The 16,910-nt window shown below is 42.8% G+C and overlaps 1 protein-coding gene across 3 annotated transcripts in view; it reads right to left on the bottom strand.

Annotated features, from left to right (window-relative positions):
* Positions 1-3,495: 3,495 nt before the first annotated feature.
* rgs3a (regulator of G protein signaling 3a) overlaps positions 3,496-16,910 on the bottom strand; it is a 165,171-nt gene continuing 151,756 nt past the window's right edge. The window contains exons 1-5 of one of the 3 annotated variants that reach the window (XM_030783541.1): positions 14,620-14,733; positions 8,900-9,001; positions 7,215-7,276; positions 5,602-5,768; positions 4,666-4,866 (exon numbers count right to left, since the gene is read on the bottom strand). In XM_030783541.1, coding sequence (XP_030639401.1) covers positions 4,666-4,866; positions 5,602-5,768; positions 7,215-7,276; positions 8,900-9,001; positions 14,620-14,663 — 576 coding nt within the window. In that variant the 5' untranslated portion in view covers positions 14,664-14,733. Of the gene's footprint in view, positions 4,867-5,601; positions 5,769-7,214; positions 7,277-8,899; positions 9,002-14,619; positions 14,734-16,910 lie in introns of those variants that run through there. The other 2 variants (XM_030783538.1, XM_030783539.1) reach the window with 2 other exon arrangements.

Raw genomic sequence — 16,910 nt, 5'->3', positions numbered from 1 at the left:
GTGGTCAGTTTTTTTTTTTAAATTATTTATTTTTATTTTTTTTAGTTTATTGCACATATTCATAGACTCCTTTGAGAACTGTGAGAAAACACTCATCCTGTCAGTTCTCTTGAATCTTTTTTTCTACAGGGATGGGTGGCAAGAAGACAATCTGAGAAATATTAGTCATGTGACTGTATCATTATGTCAAATTAAAACTTCAACACTGACCTTACAGGCAGCAGTTATGCAACAGACAGCTCCTTATGGCTATATACTTGTATTTAGCTTGTCTTAGATGTCAGTTTGGATAAAAGCATCCAGTGAATAAATGTAAATGTAAACGTAAAAGAATAGATCTACACCAACCAGCACACATCATGGTATAGATGGGCTGAACAGACAAATGCAGTCCACAAAAACACTGCCCAGACAGTCTTTGTATTTGACAGGTAACCCATGAGGACCTGCTGGGAAGTGAGAGCGTAATATCTCGGTTATCTTTGAGGAACCAAAGCTCTTCAAGCTGGAGGTTGATTGAGATGCAACGCCACTGCCAGCAGAGCTCAGGAAACAGCCTTATACGCCCTGCTCCAGGCTGCAGCCTGCAAGACATCCAGTGTACCGGAACCACAGTTCCTCCAGCCCATCTGGGAATGAGGAATTAGAGCCAGCAACACACACACACACACACACGCACTGATATGCCTCCTGTTACCACCCTCTCATATTGTCCTAAAAACCTATTCAGTCCAGCAAGCAGGATTATCTCAAAATGTAAAAATAAGAGGAAGGTCAGAGTAGGGGAGAGGATGATATCAAACATCTGACGTCATCAAGCATTCCACTGCTGTAGTGCAGAGGTTGTGGAATCATTTCCTTCCAGCACCTGGAGAACAAAGAAAGAAAGAAAGAAAGAAAGAAAGAAAGAAAGAAAACCAGGTGTAATAACAAGTTAAACAAGTTGTAAAGTTAGTCGTCACAGTTTCATCTTGTCTGGCTTTTATTACTGTGTTCTTACAATTGAGAGGTGCACTGGACACCCACTGCTCAAGAAACCCCTCCCCCACCCGTCCTCCCTGAACTGCACCACCCACCCCCACTGTATGTGCCGGGATGGAGGGGGGGGGCAGCTGTTTTTGAGACCCCTCAGACCCAGCTGCAGTGGATCTCCACCCTGAGAAACAAGTGTCCTCCATCAGGCAGGCCGCCACTTCCACCTGTGCTTAACAAGGACCACAAGCAGTCGGAGTAATGGTGTCCCAGCCAAAGCAGCCAGTACAGATATTCTGCATTTTTGTTTTTTTGGGGGGTTTTTTTTGTCTTATTCCAGCCTTCAGGGTTCACCAACTCTGCTGGTTCATGGAGAGAAGTTGTTTACCACAAGAGATTAAGGGTTTACGTCCATTCTCTGTGGACTCTGATTTTGATAACTTAATCATAAATAAACTACAGACCTCTGGAATGATGCCAGACAGCTTTAAGGAGACCGTTTGCTGAGGAAACAACAGAAATATTTTCCACTTCTCCTATCACTATGCTGAAATAAAAGAAAGACCTCAGGTTACACAGAGAGAAATGCCGATGCAGCTGGCGGGTCGAGAAAACCAGAGACAAAACCAGGAACTGTCTCAGCTTCTACGGCCTTATTGACAGACAAGGCCCCTATCGGTGAAGAGTATGGACTATGGCAAAAACAGACGCTGCACAGAGGAAGTAGTTTGTTTTGTTTTGTTTTGTTTTGTTTTGTTTTAGAGAGTGGGTTTTAGGAGAGGAAGAAGCTGGCATGCAGCCACATTGTTGCGACAGGGAGGAGGTGGACAGCCCACAAGACGGGCAGAGGTCAAAAAGATGACAGAAGCTCAATAAATGGGAAGGCAGGAAAAGAGTGGAGGGAGTGATAGAGCGGCCATGGATAGTGCCTTTGTTTAGGGTGGGGTTTTTTTTCCCCTTTTTTCCCCCTTTTTTTAATTCAAAACAAACAAGAAAAGGGCAGCTGGTGAGAGGAGATTACTCATTTGATCTCAAGTGATTGTCAAACCGCCAACTCTCCACATCCTTTCATTGGTCAGGACAGTCACTATGGTAACCCCTAGTCTCTCACTGTGTTGTCTTCCTCTTCCACTTTCTTTCACTGTTGTTCTGCTCTCAGAAGCCAAGCCTGATGATAAACCATGAAAGATTCATTAAAGCGAGCAAAGTCATATGACTGGTGAGTTATCCATAGACAGAAAGACAGATGATGTGGGCAAATCACATCAGAGCCAAGCATCTGCCTACAAATGGGACATAAACACATGTTATTTTATAAAAACATTTATGAACTGACTAACCCACATTTATTTGTGTGTAAACACTCACACTCGATCTCAAAAAAAAAAAAAAAAAAAAAGCTCACATACAAACACGCAGTACACGCACACAGACGCTCATATACTGAAAGTGAAGAAAAGCCAGTGACAAATGATGTATTTTTACCAGTTGGATGTTTTATTTAATTTCTGCAATGACACCAAAGTTGTTGTTTTTTTTGTCCTTTTTTGTCTATTTTTGTTTTTCGCTTGCTATCTTAGGAGATGCATTTGAATTGTAAACAGTGAAAATGATCAAATACATTTCATAAAACTCCTTACAAGCAGTGTATGAGCAGAAGGAGGTGGATCTAACCCACTCGTTCCCAATTTCATGACAATACATGACATCTTATAGGTTTTAAGTCTCTGATATTTACATAGATACAGACACGTTTCGTAGTATGCCTACAAAACTTTTACGTTTTTCTTTTTTTTTTTTTTTGTCATTGTTTTATTTTCATTATTTAAGAATTTTATATTTACATCCTATAGCCCTGGCTGCCAGCTGCCAGGGTGTTACACAGTTAGAATCTTACCTATGTCAACTATGTGTTTTTTTTAATCTTATTTTAACTGTAACTCAATAGTCAAGCGGAAGGTTTTTTTGTTGTTGTTTTTCTTTTCTTTTTTTCTTTTTTTGCAACACAAACCATACAAATAAAGTTAATACAGACTCAAACCATTCTCTCGCTCAGTAAAAGAGTGAAACTTATCCAGAGGATAAGCAAACAATAATAATAATAATAATAATAACAATAATAATAACAACTAAAAAAAAAAAAACATATTGCACTTAAAATCAGGACAGCTGAGGACCTGGTTGGGGGTTAAGGGGCTGGTTGGAGAGAGTGTGTGGGGGGGGGAGGGGGGGGGGCATAAGGGAAAGCTTTTGACTGAGTGCAATGACAGAGGCACCCAGTAAGGGCTCGAGAATAAATAGGCAAACCCCTGTACAGCTCAAGCACATTTTCTTCCTTGAGTAAAAAAGAAAAAAAAAACACAACAAAAAGAGGACAGTGCCTAGCTGGCACCTGCCCCAAACTAAATTCTATGGAGTGCAGATTTGAACCTAAAAAAAAACAAACAAACAAACAAAACAAAACAAAAAAAGAAACAGAAATAACATTTTTATGTATAAAAAGCCTGAAAAGAAAAAAAGAAAAAAACAAAGAGAACAAAAGGGATAAAGAAGCTTGGAAGTTTCATAGTTGAGTGTCTGAATGTCCTGAGAACAGTCCCCTGTGAAGAGCTACAACAAATTGCTTATTGGTTATGCAGAACACAGTCAAGCGTCTCTTTTTCGTTTTTGTTTGTTTTTTTTCTTTACAGTCTTTGGAGACATTGAAGATGGTGGGTTTCCATGTGGGGCCAATGAGGTGTGAGACACTGGCCAAGTCTCCTGCTTTCATGTTTTATTTTTTCTTCTTCATGAGTTTGGTCCGTTCGTCCTTGGGCGTCGGACATAAGGTTTCGCGCTGCCACTCAAAAGAAAAAAAAAGTCCTTCGGCCACATTCTTTGTAGGACGAACACAACACAAGTTACAAAGGGGGTGGGGGTGTAGGGGGGGTGATGTGTGTAGGACAGAGGTTAACATCTCAGGAGTTCTGTGCTTCAGGTCCAGAAGAGCAAGGTCCACAGAGAGCGCGATGGAATGGGGCGACTACTCTTGTTTCGTTAATAGCGTTGCTTGTTTGTGTATCCAGCTGCATACACTTCCAGCCTCTTGACTGGACAACGTTGGAGAAATGTTCCTCTTAGAGAAGAACACAGAAAAAAAAAAGAAAGACAAAAACGACAATAAAGAAAAACGGCCTCTGCATCGTACCAGCAGCGCTCTAAGATGTTGAGGAGCGATTGTAGAACGAAAAAAAAGAAAGAGCTGATAATAAAAAGCGACAAAACAGTACCCGACTGTCTTTGTGTCGAAGGAGCAGGCTCCCCTCTCATCCTTTCTCTAGTAAATAAAACAAACTGACTTAAATTAACAACTGGAACAAACATCAGCATGGAACATCATGAAGATGCCATATATATATATATACATATATAATTATATATATGTATGTCCAGCTCTGTTTGCAGCCCCTTGTTCTGATTGGTTGCACGATCTGTTCCTCATCTCCACGGTCTCTCTGGCCAACACACCTTGTAAACAACACGCCATCTCACCATCTTCTTCCACCCCGTGCTTCTTCTTCCAGTCCTTTCTCGCCTCGACCCGTTTGGCGGACAGGATGTCGAATGGTAACAAAACGCTAAGTTAAATGGAAACCGTCTCGTCGACTAGCTCTAATGTCTCTGTTCTCTAATTCTCTCCAAAACTCGTTAATCTTACGATGAGGAGGACGTCGATGTGGTGCTTGGTTTCTTCTGGTTAATTAAGTCCATGTAGAGTTCTGAACGGAGGAACCGTGGGTACGAGTCCTTCTCCATCAGGCCGTATATCCGTCTCTGGGCCAGGTCGAAGCAGGACCGCGTGATGTTCTGCAGGTTCTCCTTCGTGTGCTCTCTGGTGTACGAGTCCAGGTTCACCTGTGGGGGAAGAAAATGACATATGGTTACAATCTGGAACACAGGGAACTTATTTATACTCATCTGAGGCCAGTTTTTGTTGTGTCATTCTCTCTAAAGTTAGGAACCAGGTACGGAAACACGGTCGTAAATCTGCTGTTTTCGACAGTAGATATTTCGAAAAGTGCTATGAATGCTGGAAAATATTGGAGAGTGTTTGGTTGCTATTTCTGTTGCTGCATCATTTTGAAACACACCCCCCAAAAAATGAAATAAATAAATAGAAAGAGATAAATAGAGAGAAGAGAATAAAACATATGCTAAAGCTATTTGCTGAGTTTTTGCGCTGCCAAGTACGATTCCATTTGTCAAGCATGAGCTCACATCCTCTTTTGGCTCACAAGTCCCTCCCCACTGGGAACCTCTGACACGGATTACACATTCATCATAACACTACTGCTATTGATGGAACATCGAGAAAATAAGCTGCCAAGAAGGTGTGTGTGTGTGTATGTGTGTGTGTGTGTGTGTGTATAGATAGATAGATAAATATGTGTATTTTTTTTTGTATACTACAGACACAAAACCTCTGTCACTGGATCCTCTACTTAAAAAAAAAAGGTCACAAGGTCCTTTTAACCGAAACATGGTTCAAGTGACTGGTTGAGCCAATGACAGTGTCCGTTTTATTGTAGTTTTTAATTTTTTATTTTTATTTTTTTGTTTACAAGTTTGTGAAAGAGCCTCTTAACTCACCTCTTTACAGGACTGGATGGCTATATATTCTGCGAAGATTTTCTTTGCTTTGGATGCCATCTTGGACTGGGATTTCATCTTCTTGTAATCTTCGCATGCTAACCAAAACTCCAGATTCTCCTCACTGAACTCTGTGCGTAGAAAGGCCCTGAAAGCTGCCAGGCCATCTGAGGAAAAAAAGAGAACAAGAGAGAGAGAGAGAGAGAGAGAGAGGGAGAGGGAGAGAGAGAGAAGAGGGAAAAAAAGGGAAAAAGAAGAGTGAGATGTTATTGGACGGGTATACGGTAAGAACCATGGCAACGTCAGTTTTTGCAGGGGAAGGCAGGACTGAAATAGAGCTTTTTTGTATTGAGTCATGCAGATCTCTGGCACAGAGGTAGGGAAGCTTTAGTCACCGGAGAATCAGAGCCCTTACGCAGCATCGCATTAACACCACGGCAACTGCACATTTCTCTCCTTTTTTTCTTTTACGTCTGTTTTTCTTTTTTTCAATCCTTCTTCTGTCTCTAAGGTTCATTTTACGGAGAAATCTGTACAAAAGTCTTTGTACGATAAAATGATCTCTTTTTTTTATTTATTTGTTTACAGGAACTCTCACAAGCCAAACATTTTTTTTTTTTTTAAATGAACAACCACATATGCAAATTGCTGACATCCTGTGACAAGCGGATTGGCCGATGACACATTTCGGTGGGCTTCTTTTGGAATGTGGTATTTTAATGACACGAGGATACGAAAGAATACGAGGAAGCGGTGTTCAACCTCCCTGTCCACAATCACCCTTCCGTTCCCATGGAGCCCTGAGCTGATAAGACTCTATCTCTGACGCTGTAAAATTGGGGGGGGGGGGGGGGTACGCTCTGTTTTCAGCTCTAAGAGGTGGCGAATGATTAAAGCAATCCACTCTGTCTGCAGAGGAAGTGATGCCCCATGAAACACACACATGCCAGAAAGAAACACTCCAAAACAAACATGCAAAAAAAAAAGAAGAAAGAAAAAGACCCGGAGTACTGCCTAATCTTATGGTATGCAAAGTCGAGCGATCTCTCGCTGACGTCAGAAATGCAGTGAATGGGACTGTAGGACGCCTTCGACAAGAATTATGGATATACAGACAAATATAGCATACGCACAAGAGCTTTTCTAATGCTCTGTAATCTCTCCTATCCTCTCTCTCTCTCTCTCTCTCTCTATCACCCCCTCCCCACTCCTACCCCCTACACTTCTGCACAGTATTGGGGGGGGGGGGGGTTTAGGACGAGAACTGAATGTTGTCCATTCAGTACCTCTGACATGCTGTGTGCAGAGAGCACTGCTGAACCCATTCAGCTAGCCTGAGAAAAGCATGCGTGTCTGACAGACAACACCATTCGCTCTTTTCCTCTCAATTCCGGCACAAATTCAGAAGCACAAATACAGAAATGCATTTTTTTTCCTTAGTCCCTTTCTTATTCTATTCTTTCGTTTGACCAAAATAAATAAATAAATAAAACCAAAGGAGACTAACTGAGAACAGATAGAGTGTGCACCTTTAAAACCCATAGTGTCTTTTCAGTCATTTAAAGACAGAGAAGAGAGGGAAAAGAGGGGAAAAAGAGGAGGGACGGACTTACATTTGTGAGCCAGCAGCTTGTCCAGAGATTCTCCCCATTTCAATGCCTCCTCAGGGGTGGGCCTGCAAATGAAAGCAGAGCGGTTTTTCAGCAAGCCCATTTCCGACAAGTTTCTCATTGTGTGACCCATTCGAAGCTGCGAGCTCCTCTCTCTCTCTCTCTCTCTCTCTCTCTTTCTCTCTCTCTCTCTCTCCCTCTCTCAGCGTGCTTGCCGGAGCAGCCTGTGTGTGTGAAGGAGCGTGTGTGAGAGAGTGATCATAGGGAGCTTTGAGTCTTTTGTGTGTGTGTGTGCGCGATTCTCTGAATGTTCTTTGCTGGACGGCCCCTCTTATACTATTTCTTAGGGGAGGATGGAAGAGGTTGTGGGTGGGGAATACAATCGACCAATCAGGCAGCTCATAGAGTCTGCCTTATGTCCGCCCACAAGCTCTCTCAGTCTCTTCCCCCCTCATCATTCAAAGCTCCCTAACTCTCACTCTCTCTCTCTTTTCTCTCTCCTTCTGTCTCTCTCTCTCTCTCTTTTCTCTCTCCCTCTCTCTCTCCCTCTGTCTCTCTCTCTCTCACTCTCTTTCTCTCTATATATCTATCTCTTTTCCTCTCTCTCTCTCTCTCTCTTTCTCTCTCTCTCTCCCTCGTCTGCTCCGTGTCAGAGGCATGCAGCAGCTGTTGCCTTATTGCCTGGAGAACCGTTGAGTTATAGCGTCGAATAAGAGAGGCACTGTGTGATGTTTTTATGGTCAATTAAATCTGAACTGGCTGCACTTTAAACAATTACTGGGAGGAATTTGTGCATCCAAATATCATATATTAACCTGCTGGAAACTACCATTCATGTAACATTCTCCATTGATACTAACGCATCAGAATTAATGCATCAGAATCAGATACTAATGCATCAGAATTATATATTTATCTACTGCTTCACCATTCTACTCCGTTTTTCACACAGGTAATTTAAGGTAGAAGACAAAGAATCAGAAATTTGGAATTTTACATCTCACATGACGCTTTTCTACCGTTATGCAAGGTTCTTTACTACAAATACGACTGACAAGAATGCGAGGTTGTTCACACTGACATAACTAGTTGTGGGATGTTCTCTGCAAACCACTTCAGTGGTTAAAATGTTATAACTGATGACAGGTTCTGTGCAGTTCACAAGTTCTGTCTGTCACTTTTCTTCACAGCTTGACTAACTGGGTCTAAATTGAGTCATCAAACCTAATTCCCTGGACAGTCACACCGAAAGCTCAGAATTTTAGTCAATATTCAAAATGGCAATATGCCGCATGCGGAAACGTAGCATACAGTTAACATGCTATCGCTCTGTATAAGATTACATTCAAAGCTCTGGTTTTGTTCATTTGATTGGCATATATTAATGTCCAGTCACAGGATCAATTCAAATAACTGGCCTTGACTAAATCACAAACGATAGACGAGAATGAGAACATGCACATCCAACATTCACATGCACAGAAAACAGATGATAAACACCGTTAGCTAATATCGTAAAACAAACAGCAAAAATCACGTTTACTTATTTCATTCATTCATTTGCTCGTTAGCTTGTCTCCTCTCAGCCTACACACTCTAGACGGGGTATCACCAGCTGGAGTGCGACCCAGGAAGCAGGTGGACACACACACACACACACACACACGCAGTCTGACACACACACTTACTTGACTGATTTCATCGATTTGTCCAGCTTCCCGGCTGGGTTGCTTCCGGGAGATTCATTCCTCCTCCTCAGAAAAGCCAACCGGTTCTTCATGTCTTTGGCCCTGCACACACACACACACACACACACACACACACAACGAGAGAGAGAAAGGAAGAAGACCTGGTGAATTTCTGCCATAAATAGTAACAATAAAAAACAAACAAAAAAAAAAAACCCTCAAACAAATCAAATTCAGTCAGAGGGGAAAAAAAGAACCTCTGACATTTCTCTCTAAATAGTCCCATAAATTTCAATCAGTTCCACCTGGACAAACCATAATTTAAAAAAAAGAAACGAAAAGAAAAAGTAAACAAACAAAGCCATGACCACGTACATTTTCGACTCTAGTAGCTACTGAAGTTGCAGCCTATTTTAAAGTTTCCACTGGTACAATGTCAAACTGACAGTTCCTCTCTCTCTCTGCTTCTCTTTCTCCCACTTTCTCCTCGTAGTCCTGTTCTAGCCTGACAGGTCCTGTGGTTGACGGAGCGACTGACTGACGGAGGAGAATGTGATAATGTGCCACTCTCTTTTAGTCCCACTCCTCTGTACCATCACGCTGTCCTCCAGGTGCCACAAGGAGGTCCACGGAGGGTTCCAACCCAGGGTCAGAGCTCCGGAGATGGGGAACAGTGCACAGCTGCCCTCCTCTCCCTGCATGGCAATCCCCAGGAGAGCCAGGCTACGCTACGCTACGCTACCGTATCAGTCCCCTGTCGCTTGTCCTGACACCATCAACCGAAACCACGTGCACCATCATCAGTGGGGCCCTGACCTCGTAGGTGACGCTCATTTCCTGTCGCTAGATTTCCACTGTGGGTTGTCCCTGCCACTCTACCTCAACCAGGGAGGGGTGGGTGGGTGGACCCCTGTGTCAGATTTAGCTGACAGTGGACGTTTCTATTTTTGGCCCCCTGCAGCTTCCATACTGCAGAGCTAGCGTTGGTCTTCTACCTGTGCGTCCTTCAGGGCTAGCAGCGTGAGATGTTAGGTGGAGTAAAATAACGTAGGTGTGTGTGCGTCCGTGTGTGCATGTGTGCGTGTGTGTATGTGTGTGTGTGTATGCCTGGCAAACAGAGATGCCTTGAACCCAGCTAGTGGACAGACAAACCAGAGTAATTATGTCAGTGCAGTGGTAACATTGTGTAGTTTATAAATAGCATGTGTATCATTAGCACGCTCAGAGGGTTTATATGGGGTTACCAAACCACCGGTAGTTACCAGCCTCGTCTCCACACGCCCAGAGAAAGCAAGGGTTAAACCAGGAATGTTGTTAACCAATCCTGACAAGAAACAGGAAGTCTGTAAGTATTTATGACATCACCATTAAGTTTGGCCCTGAGGGTACAAGCCACTAACTGTTTCCTCCCCGACAACAATCAACAGACTTGACCAACAAAACGGTGACTAAAGAGCCAAGAACACACACACACACACACACACAAAAAGGAAGGCTTTTGGAAAGTAATTGAGGTGACTCAGGGACACAAATAAACCACTTCCAGTCCTGTAAGGACCTTCTCAGCGCTTCATTGCATTGTCAGCTTGTAATTCTAGGCTATTCCATATTCAAAGCCCTTTCGACAAGATCTTTTCTATCTATTTTTTTTTTTTTTTTTTTAAATATGTGGAGGTATCTGGTTTCCGGCCGAAGTGGCTCTCGCGTTTCTGACTCAAGGCCATCGTACGAGGAGTTCATCCATCACACTTTGTGCCAGGATGGGAGCGGATGATGATATGTTAGTCAGCCCTGGTGTGTAATCTAGCAGACAGCTGAAAGGAAGTCCCTCACGCCGCCGCATGTTTCCGCAAAGCCCAAGGATCAGAATTGAAAACTTGTTTATGAAAAAAAAAAGAGTAATGTGACAAAAATATGGATGATGATTCGTTCCCTCTTACTGCTGTCCTGACCCGTACCTCACAGTACGTCCCAGTTCCACATAATGCATCCATACATATTATCAACAACGCATTGACAGATTTTGTTTTTTTAAACTCGTTCTTGCTCTTCAAATAGCTGTGGCTGTTTTTTTTTTTTTAATACTGTATGCAAACTGAGGGTTTTCTTTCTTTTTTTTTTTTCTTTCAGTGCCTTTCTCAAATCCTTCTTTTTGCACGTTTTCTTCTGCCTTTTGACAAGCATGTCTATTTTACATGTCCTGCTCTCAGGTGACGACACCGGCGATCTCATCTCATTTATACATAAACATGGATGTTTTGGAGCTCGGGAGCGGGTGTAGGGGAAGGAGATGTGAAAACATGTTTAGATTCCTACAGAAAAAAAGAATAGTTGTGTTGACGTGAAAAGATTCAAAACACTTAGTGTAACCGATATATTTCTGACCGGGCTGCTGTCCACCACATTCCTACGCTTAGCTGGGGTTTTTTTTTGTTTGTTTTTTTTCTCCCAACCCTCATAAATATCCATTCAAGGATACTTCAATCTCTCAGAGAGAATCCTTTAAGAGATAAAAAATATACGGTTTGAAGTCAGAAGACGCCAGACCACAACACAGGGGCACAACAGGAAGTCTCTCCGAAAACAACCTCACAGTTCTACGTTCTAAACTCCCAAATTTAAAACAGTCTGTAGACTAATTTAAAAAGACGAAAAAAAAAAAGCGCATGAGTTATTAGCTGGCGATAGGTTTGTGTCTGATTGCTTTATTTTTAACTTTAGCGAGGAAATGTGGCTGAAAGATGTGTTTATGAAGGTTGAAAGGGGGGGCTGTGGAGGGCTAAGCATGTGAGGAGAATGGGGATTTGGCATTTTATGGGCCCTGGAAAGAATTTGTGAGTGTGGTGAAACAATTTATGATCTGAAATCTGGATTCAATACAGTGTGTGGGAAATGTGTTGAGCCAACTGGAGAACTTCAATACCCCTGTCAGAGACAGTGAGGAAGCGAGGAAAGCTGTCAAAAACTGACCTCAGATCAGATTCTTTTACAGTATCGATTGCTACAAAACCAGGCCAAATAGAGTTGGTTGGTAAGGACGAGGGAAAGCCAGGGCACAGGGGAGCTGGAGGAAGTTTCATCCATAACTCTATAGTGCCACCTAGTGGCTGAATTTACATATTACAGATGTACGAGTACATACAGTACACTGCACTCAGTGGGTTGGTTCATGCTTCACCTCATAGTACTGGGATAAATGCTAAGACAAACTGCACAAAGAGAAAACACTGAGGAGATGTTTATCACCCTAGAAACTTCTGTGGTCCACAGAAACCACTCAACCCACAGCATCAAAATCTGTTATAAATGACTTATATGGGGTCTGTATTCTTTACAATGTCGCAAAAATGCATTTTTTTGCCAGTCGTCAGCTGTTTTTGAGAGAATTGAACTTCCTGTGTAATGCAGAGTGATTTAGTCAGGGACCACAGAACTGCTCCGTTCAACCAGGGCCAAACAGACCATAAAGACTACAACGACATGAGAAATGATAGGCCACTCGTTTCCCTCATATAAGTTCAATTATACTGTTTCCTTATGAAGAACTGGGTGAGTTTTCTCTATTTCATGGTTTTCTCTTTGCCTCTGTTTTCTGTTTGTGCGGTCCACTAACCTGAGACCAAGTCCCCTATACTCCACAATAACGTAAACTATGCTGACGTGAAACAGCCTGCCTCCACATACACTGCAGAGTGTGTGTGTGTGTGTGTGTGCACGTGGCTTGTGGAGCACATTCTCTGGTCTCCTCACAGTGAGAGCACCGAGGATGGCGCACATTCCACACTGCTCTGTCACACTGTCAGCCTCTCAACCATGTGGCGTCAATTCTGCCCCCGGTCGCTCTCTTGTCTCAAAACAGCCAGGTCCACGAAAACACAGAGTCAACCAAAGAACCGACAAATGCCACAAGCTACAATGACCCCGAAATCCTCCTCATTAAATTATTAAATCAATATTTATTAGTTTATTACTAGAAATAATGTACATCCCTGTGGTCCAATGCACTGATTCCCAGCCTGGCTCTTTTCCGCCTTTAAAACTTGTTTAATATGTAAATTAGTCAAGGTAAGGGTGACTATTTAAAGTTTCGTGCGTATCCTTTTGGGAAGTGCCAAGCTTTGCCGCATCTTTGCAAGAGCTGAAAGACCATTCAGAGCCGGAGTATTGGTTCATTGTATGGAACTGGAGAGAAAAAGGCCTGTAGGCAGGAACAAACCTGCCTGTCTCTTCTCTGTAGAGGTATCGTCTTTTAAATTGACATCTGCTCCGTATCTGAAATGCCAGCGTCCATGTCACTATGTCCCAGCCCCGGGGGCCCCAGGATTCCTGGGAGTACCCTTTACTTATCTCCTGTCAGGGTGACAGCTGCTGAATCATCCCGGGAAGTTTTTCCGCCCGGGCCGTGACCCTCAGTGTCAAGAGAAAAAAAAAAGCGATGCACTAATTATCGAACAGAAACAGTCGTAAACGTTTTTGTCCTCTGACCACAGGGAGGATATGCCTTCTGAGGGGACCTGTCAAATTAGGATTCTCTAATCTCCCAGTGCGAGCAACTGGACATTTCCATGAGAAATGAGAGAAGAGGGGGATGGAGGGAGGAGAAGGAATCCGTTCTGTGCCAAAAATTATCTTTAGGATCCGATAATTCCCACTTTGCCTGGCTCACATTACCAGCCTCTTAATAGGGAGCTCTGTGCTATTCCAGTATGGAAAACCAGGACAGCTTCCAACGCGAAAAGGCACTGGGAATGCACAAGTCAGAGGACATCCTTGCAAAGCTGTGTGCAAAGGACTACTCCGGTCAAACAAAGGTTAGCCAGGTTCAAACTATTCCAGTCTCAGCATTCTGGTTCAACAGGTTCTGACGCTTGTCTTTAGTGTCCTAAATTCCCGATTTCCGTTGCGTTTGGGAGAATTCCTTTTTTTTGTTTGTTTGTTGTTTAGATTTAGTCCTGTTGTTTGGAAGTTAATTCCAGAAGTTTGCGACAGGCTGTGTACTTGCACTGGTTCCCCCCTTCGCCTGCAGAATGCAGAGTGACCCCTATAAATGTCACCCGCTTGTGTCAATAAACAGGGTCAGATTCTTACTCAATGTCACTGCTCTCCTATCCTAGCCCAAAACAAAGCTATGTGAAAGAAGCAATAACAGTCTTATGGTTAAACAATTTTACGGTCACAAATAACCTACAAATCCAAAATCCTGACCAGACGTGAATTAGTCTGGAAACCATTTACATTATTCTGAATGCAGCGAGAGAGAGAGAGAGTGAGAGAGAGAGGGAGGAAGAGAGAGAGAGAGGGAAAGAGAATGCATTTCTGCAGTGCATTCAGTCTGCAGATTGTTTCTAGTTTTCAGGAACACAGGCATTTATTTCAAAGGAAAAAAAGAAGTGATTAAACTTTCCATTGTAGTTTAGCAACCCAGAATAACTCAAACCAGCTCCTTTATAGCTGTGACTCAGGAGACAAAGAGAGAGAGGCTTGAACACAAGAGCTACACTCCAGGACCAAAAAAAGCCCCTGTTGTCCCCAAGCTCCCATCAACGATGGCCCACAAGACACACTTTACACAACCCAGATTTTTTTTGTATTCCTTTCTAGAAATTAACCATGTCAGTGTCTTTGTCCCTCTCTCTACTCCCTGCTTCACTCTCCATGTTTGAGATACCAAACCTTCTCTCTAAACGGCAAACAACTTGTAAGAACATAAGATGCCTTACCTTTCCAGGTACTTCTCAGAAAAATCCACCATTGTGTGGAACATGGGAGCACCTGTGAACTGGTGTTGTGGGGTTTTGTATGGTGCTGGAGCACTGTGCTCAAGGTAGGGTCGCTGGTTAGTCACATTCCTCTACCCCTACAGACCGCATCTGAAGCTTTATATAGCAGAAGGGGGGGCCCAGGGGAGGCCGGCTCTTCTCTCAGCCAATCAAGTGAAAGCTTTGCTACAGTATACACTACCAGCTATGTCAGTGTATACTCAGCTTGCTTACAGCCACAACAATAGCTAACTGCCAATGGAAATTTGCCTCGCGGTGCTGATGCTAATTTCTCTGGCCTGTTTATACAGAGGGGCTAAATTCTGTTTAATCTACCGAGGTGGCACTGCTGCTGTCGTTTCAACAGAAAACAAACAGTCAGTGACTGCTGCTGTTACTACTACTACTACTTACGCTGCTTCCAGGAAAATCAATCAGTAAGACAATTAATGTTGCAACCGCTATTACCGCTGTTAATGATGCGTCAATGCAGATACTATTGCACTAGTACCACCAAACGCAATGGTGGCCACTACAACATCCGCACAACAAACTTCCACTCACTTCCATTATCCTGTAATACAACTAACTACAGAAACTGTACTTAAGCGCTTTAAATGTGATGCGTAAAGCTGTTATGATGCATGGCACGAGTCGTTTAAAACAAACACGAGCCCCTAGTCTTAGTGTTAGGACGCAAGACATTCGTATCGCACGAGAAAACGTGTTGAAAGACAGAAACAGTTCATATTGTTAACATGTTATAAGACACCATGAGAAGATGAATACATAACTGTCACACAGCGGCAGTGTACTGTCATTAGTTGCTATTCATAAGATAAAATCAACAATCTTTCTGATACTTATAAAAAAAAAGGCTTTCACATACCGCAAGAGCTCGTCATAAAGTAGCGCTGATGCTGTTGCTATAACTGGTCCCGTCATTGCTTCAAATACGGTACTATTATCGCTAGTAACAAAAATTCGGTTAGCCCTATTAAACATACCAAAGGTACTACTACTGAAGCGAAAAGTCCGCTCAGCTGCGTCCTGTGTGACACAGCCAGAGCTGCGAGTCATCACCTGTTGTCTACACTGTGTCATGCCTGTGTTATTGCTTTATTGCAGTCATTCTGTGGGTACGTGCGTCTGACTGACCTGTTTAAGTTGTAGTCTTGGTCATTTCGGACGGAAAGCATGTATGTTTTTTTAATGACAGGGGGCACAAGCTTCAAACAGTCTCAGACAGGAAAGGAAACCAGCTAGGAATGAGTGTCTGCTACCCTCAGGGCGAATATCAGCTTATTTTAGAATCACAAACAGAGCTGTCCTATTGCTGTTCTCAGATCAGTTAACTCACTGATACAGCCACACATTACAGTTCTAAACTGAAATGCTTTTTCTGAAACTGATCATTATAAATCATTTCTTCAAAATTTCTGTTTTCAGATCAGACAAACGTTAAGGGCATTTGTCGCCCAGGCACCTACTTATCTAAAATGAATCTGTGCATCTCATCGAGCTTATTTCCTATGGTTCCTTATTTCCTATTTATTCATTTATCAACTCTGAGTGGCTTAGAACTCTGTATTTCCCTCACTGGGCCCCTTTAGTTCACTAAGGGTCATTAGTTTGTTACTAATTTTACTACAAAGAGCAAGGAATGTCGTCTACTTTTCAAGACAGAGGGTCTGTCCTAAAGATGATAAAAAACAATATGAAAAAATGAAAAACAATCAAGACAAATGAAATAGACGACAGCTGAACAAAATCAGAATGCAGGAGACAAACGGAACAAACAAAAAGCTTTGAATTTTTTCGTTCTATATTAGGGCATTCAAAACATGTGAAGTTTAGTCAACAAAGTGAGGGCCAAACTGAAATTGAACCCAGAGCATCAGCCACTGCAGAAATGCATCCATAGATTTTTATTTTATACATGTCTGTCTCTCTCTCTCCCTCTCTCTCTCTCTCTCTCTCTCTCTCTCTCTCTCTCTCTCCAGCTGTCAGGATTTGAATGACAGCTGTGCTCAAACAACAAGCTGTTGTTGTTTTGTCCAGACAGAGAGAGACAAGAAAATTCAATCTCCTCACTGTGGCCTTGAGTCCAGCACCCCTCCTGTGCTGTGCTTGGGGGAGGTGGAGGGTGAAGCAGGGTAATGCCAGCCAGCTAATCAGGCGTTGCCTGGAGGGGGTAGCTGGTTGCATTGATTCTAGGAATGAGACCAGAGCACCTCACACTGTGCCTATTC

The sequence above is a fragment of the Chanos chanos genome, chromosome 9, assembly GCF_902362185.1.
Source record: "Chanos chanos chromosome 9, fChaCha1.1, whole genome shotgun sequence".
Lineage (NCBI taxonomy): Eukaryota > Metazoa > Chordata > Actinopteri > Gonorynchiformes > Chanidae > Chanos > Chanos chanos.
The sequence above is the reverse complement of the archived record's forward strand: the minus strand, read 5'-3'. Positions and strand labels throughout refer to the sequence as shown.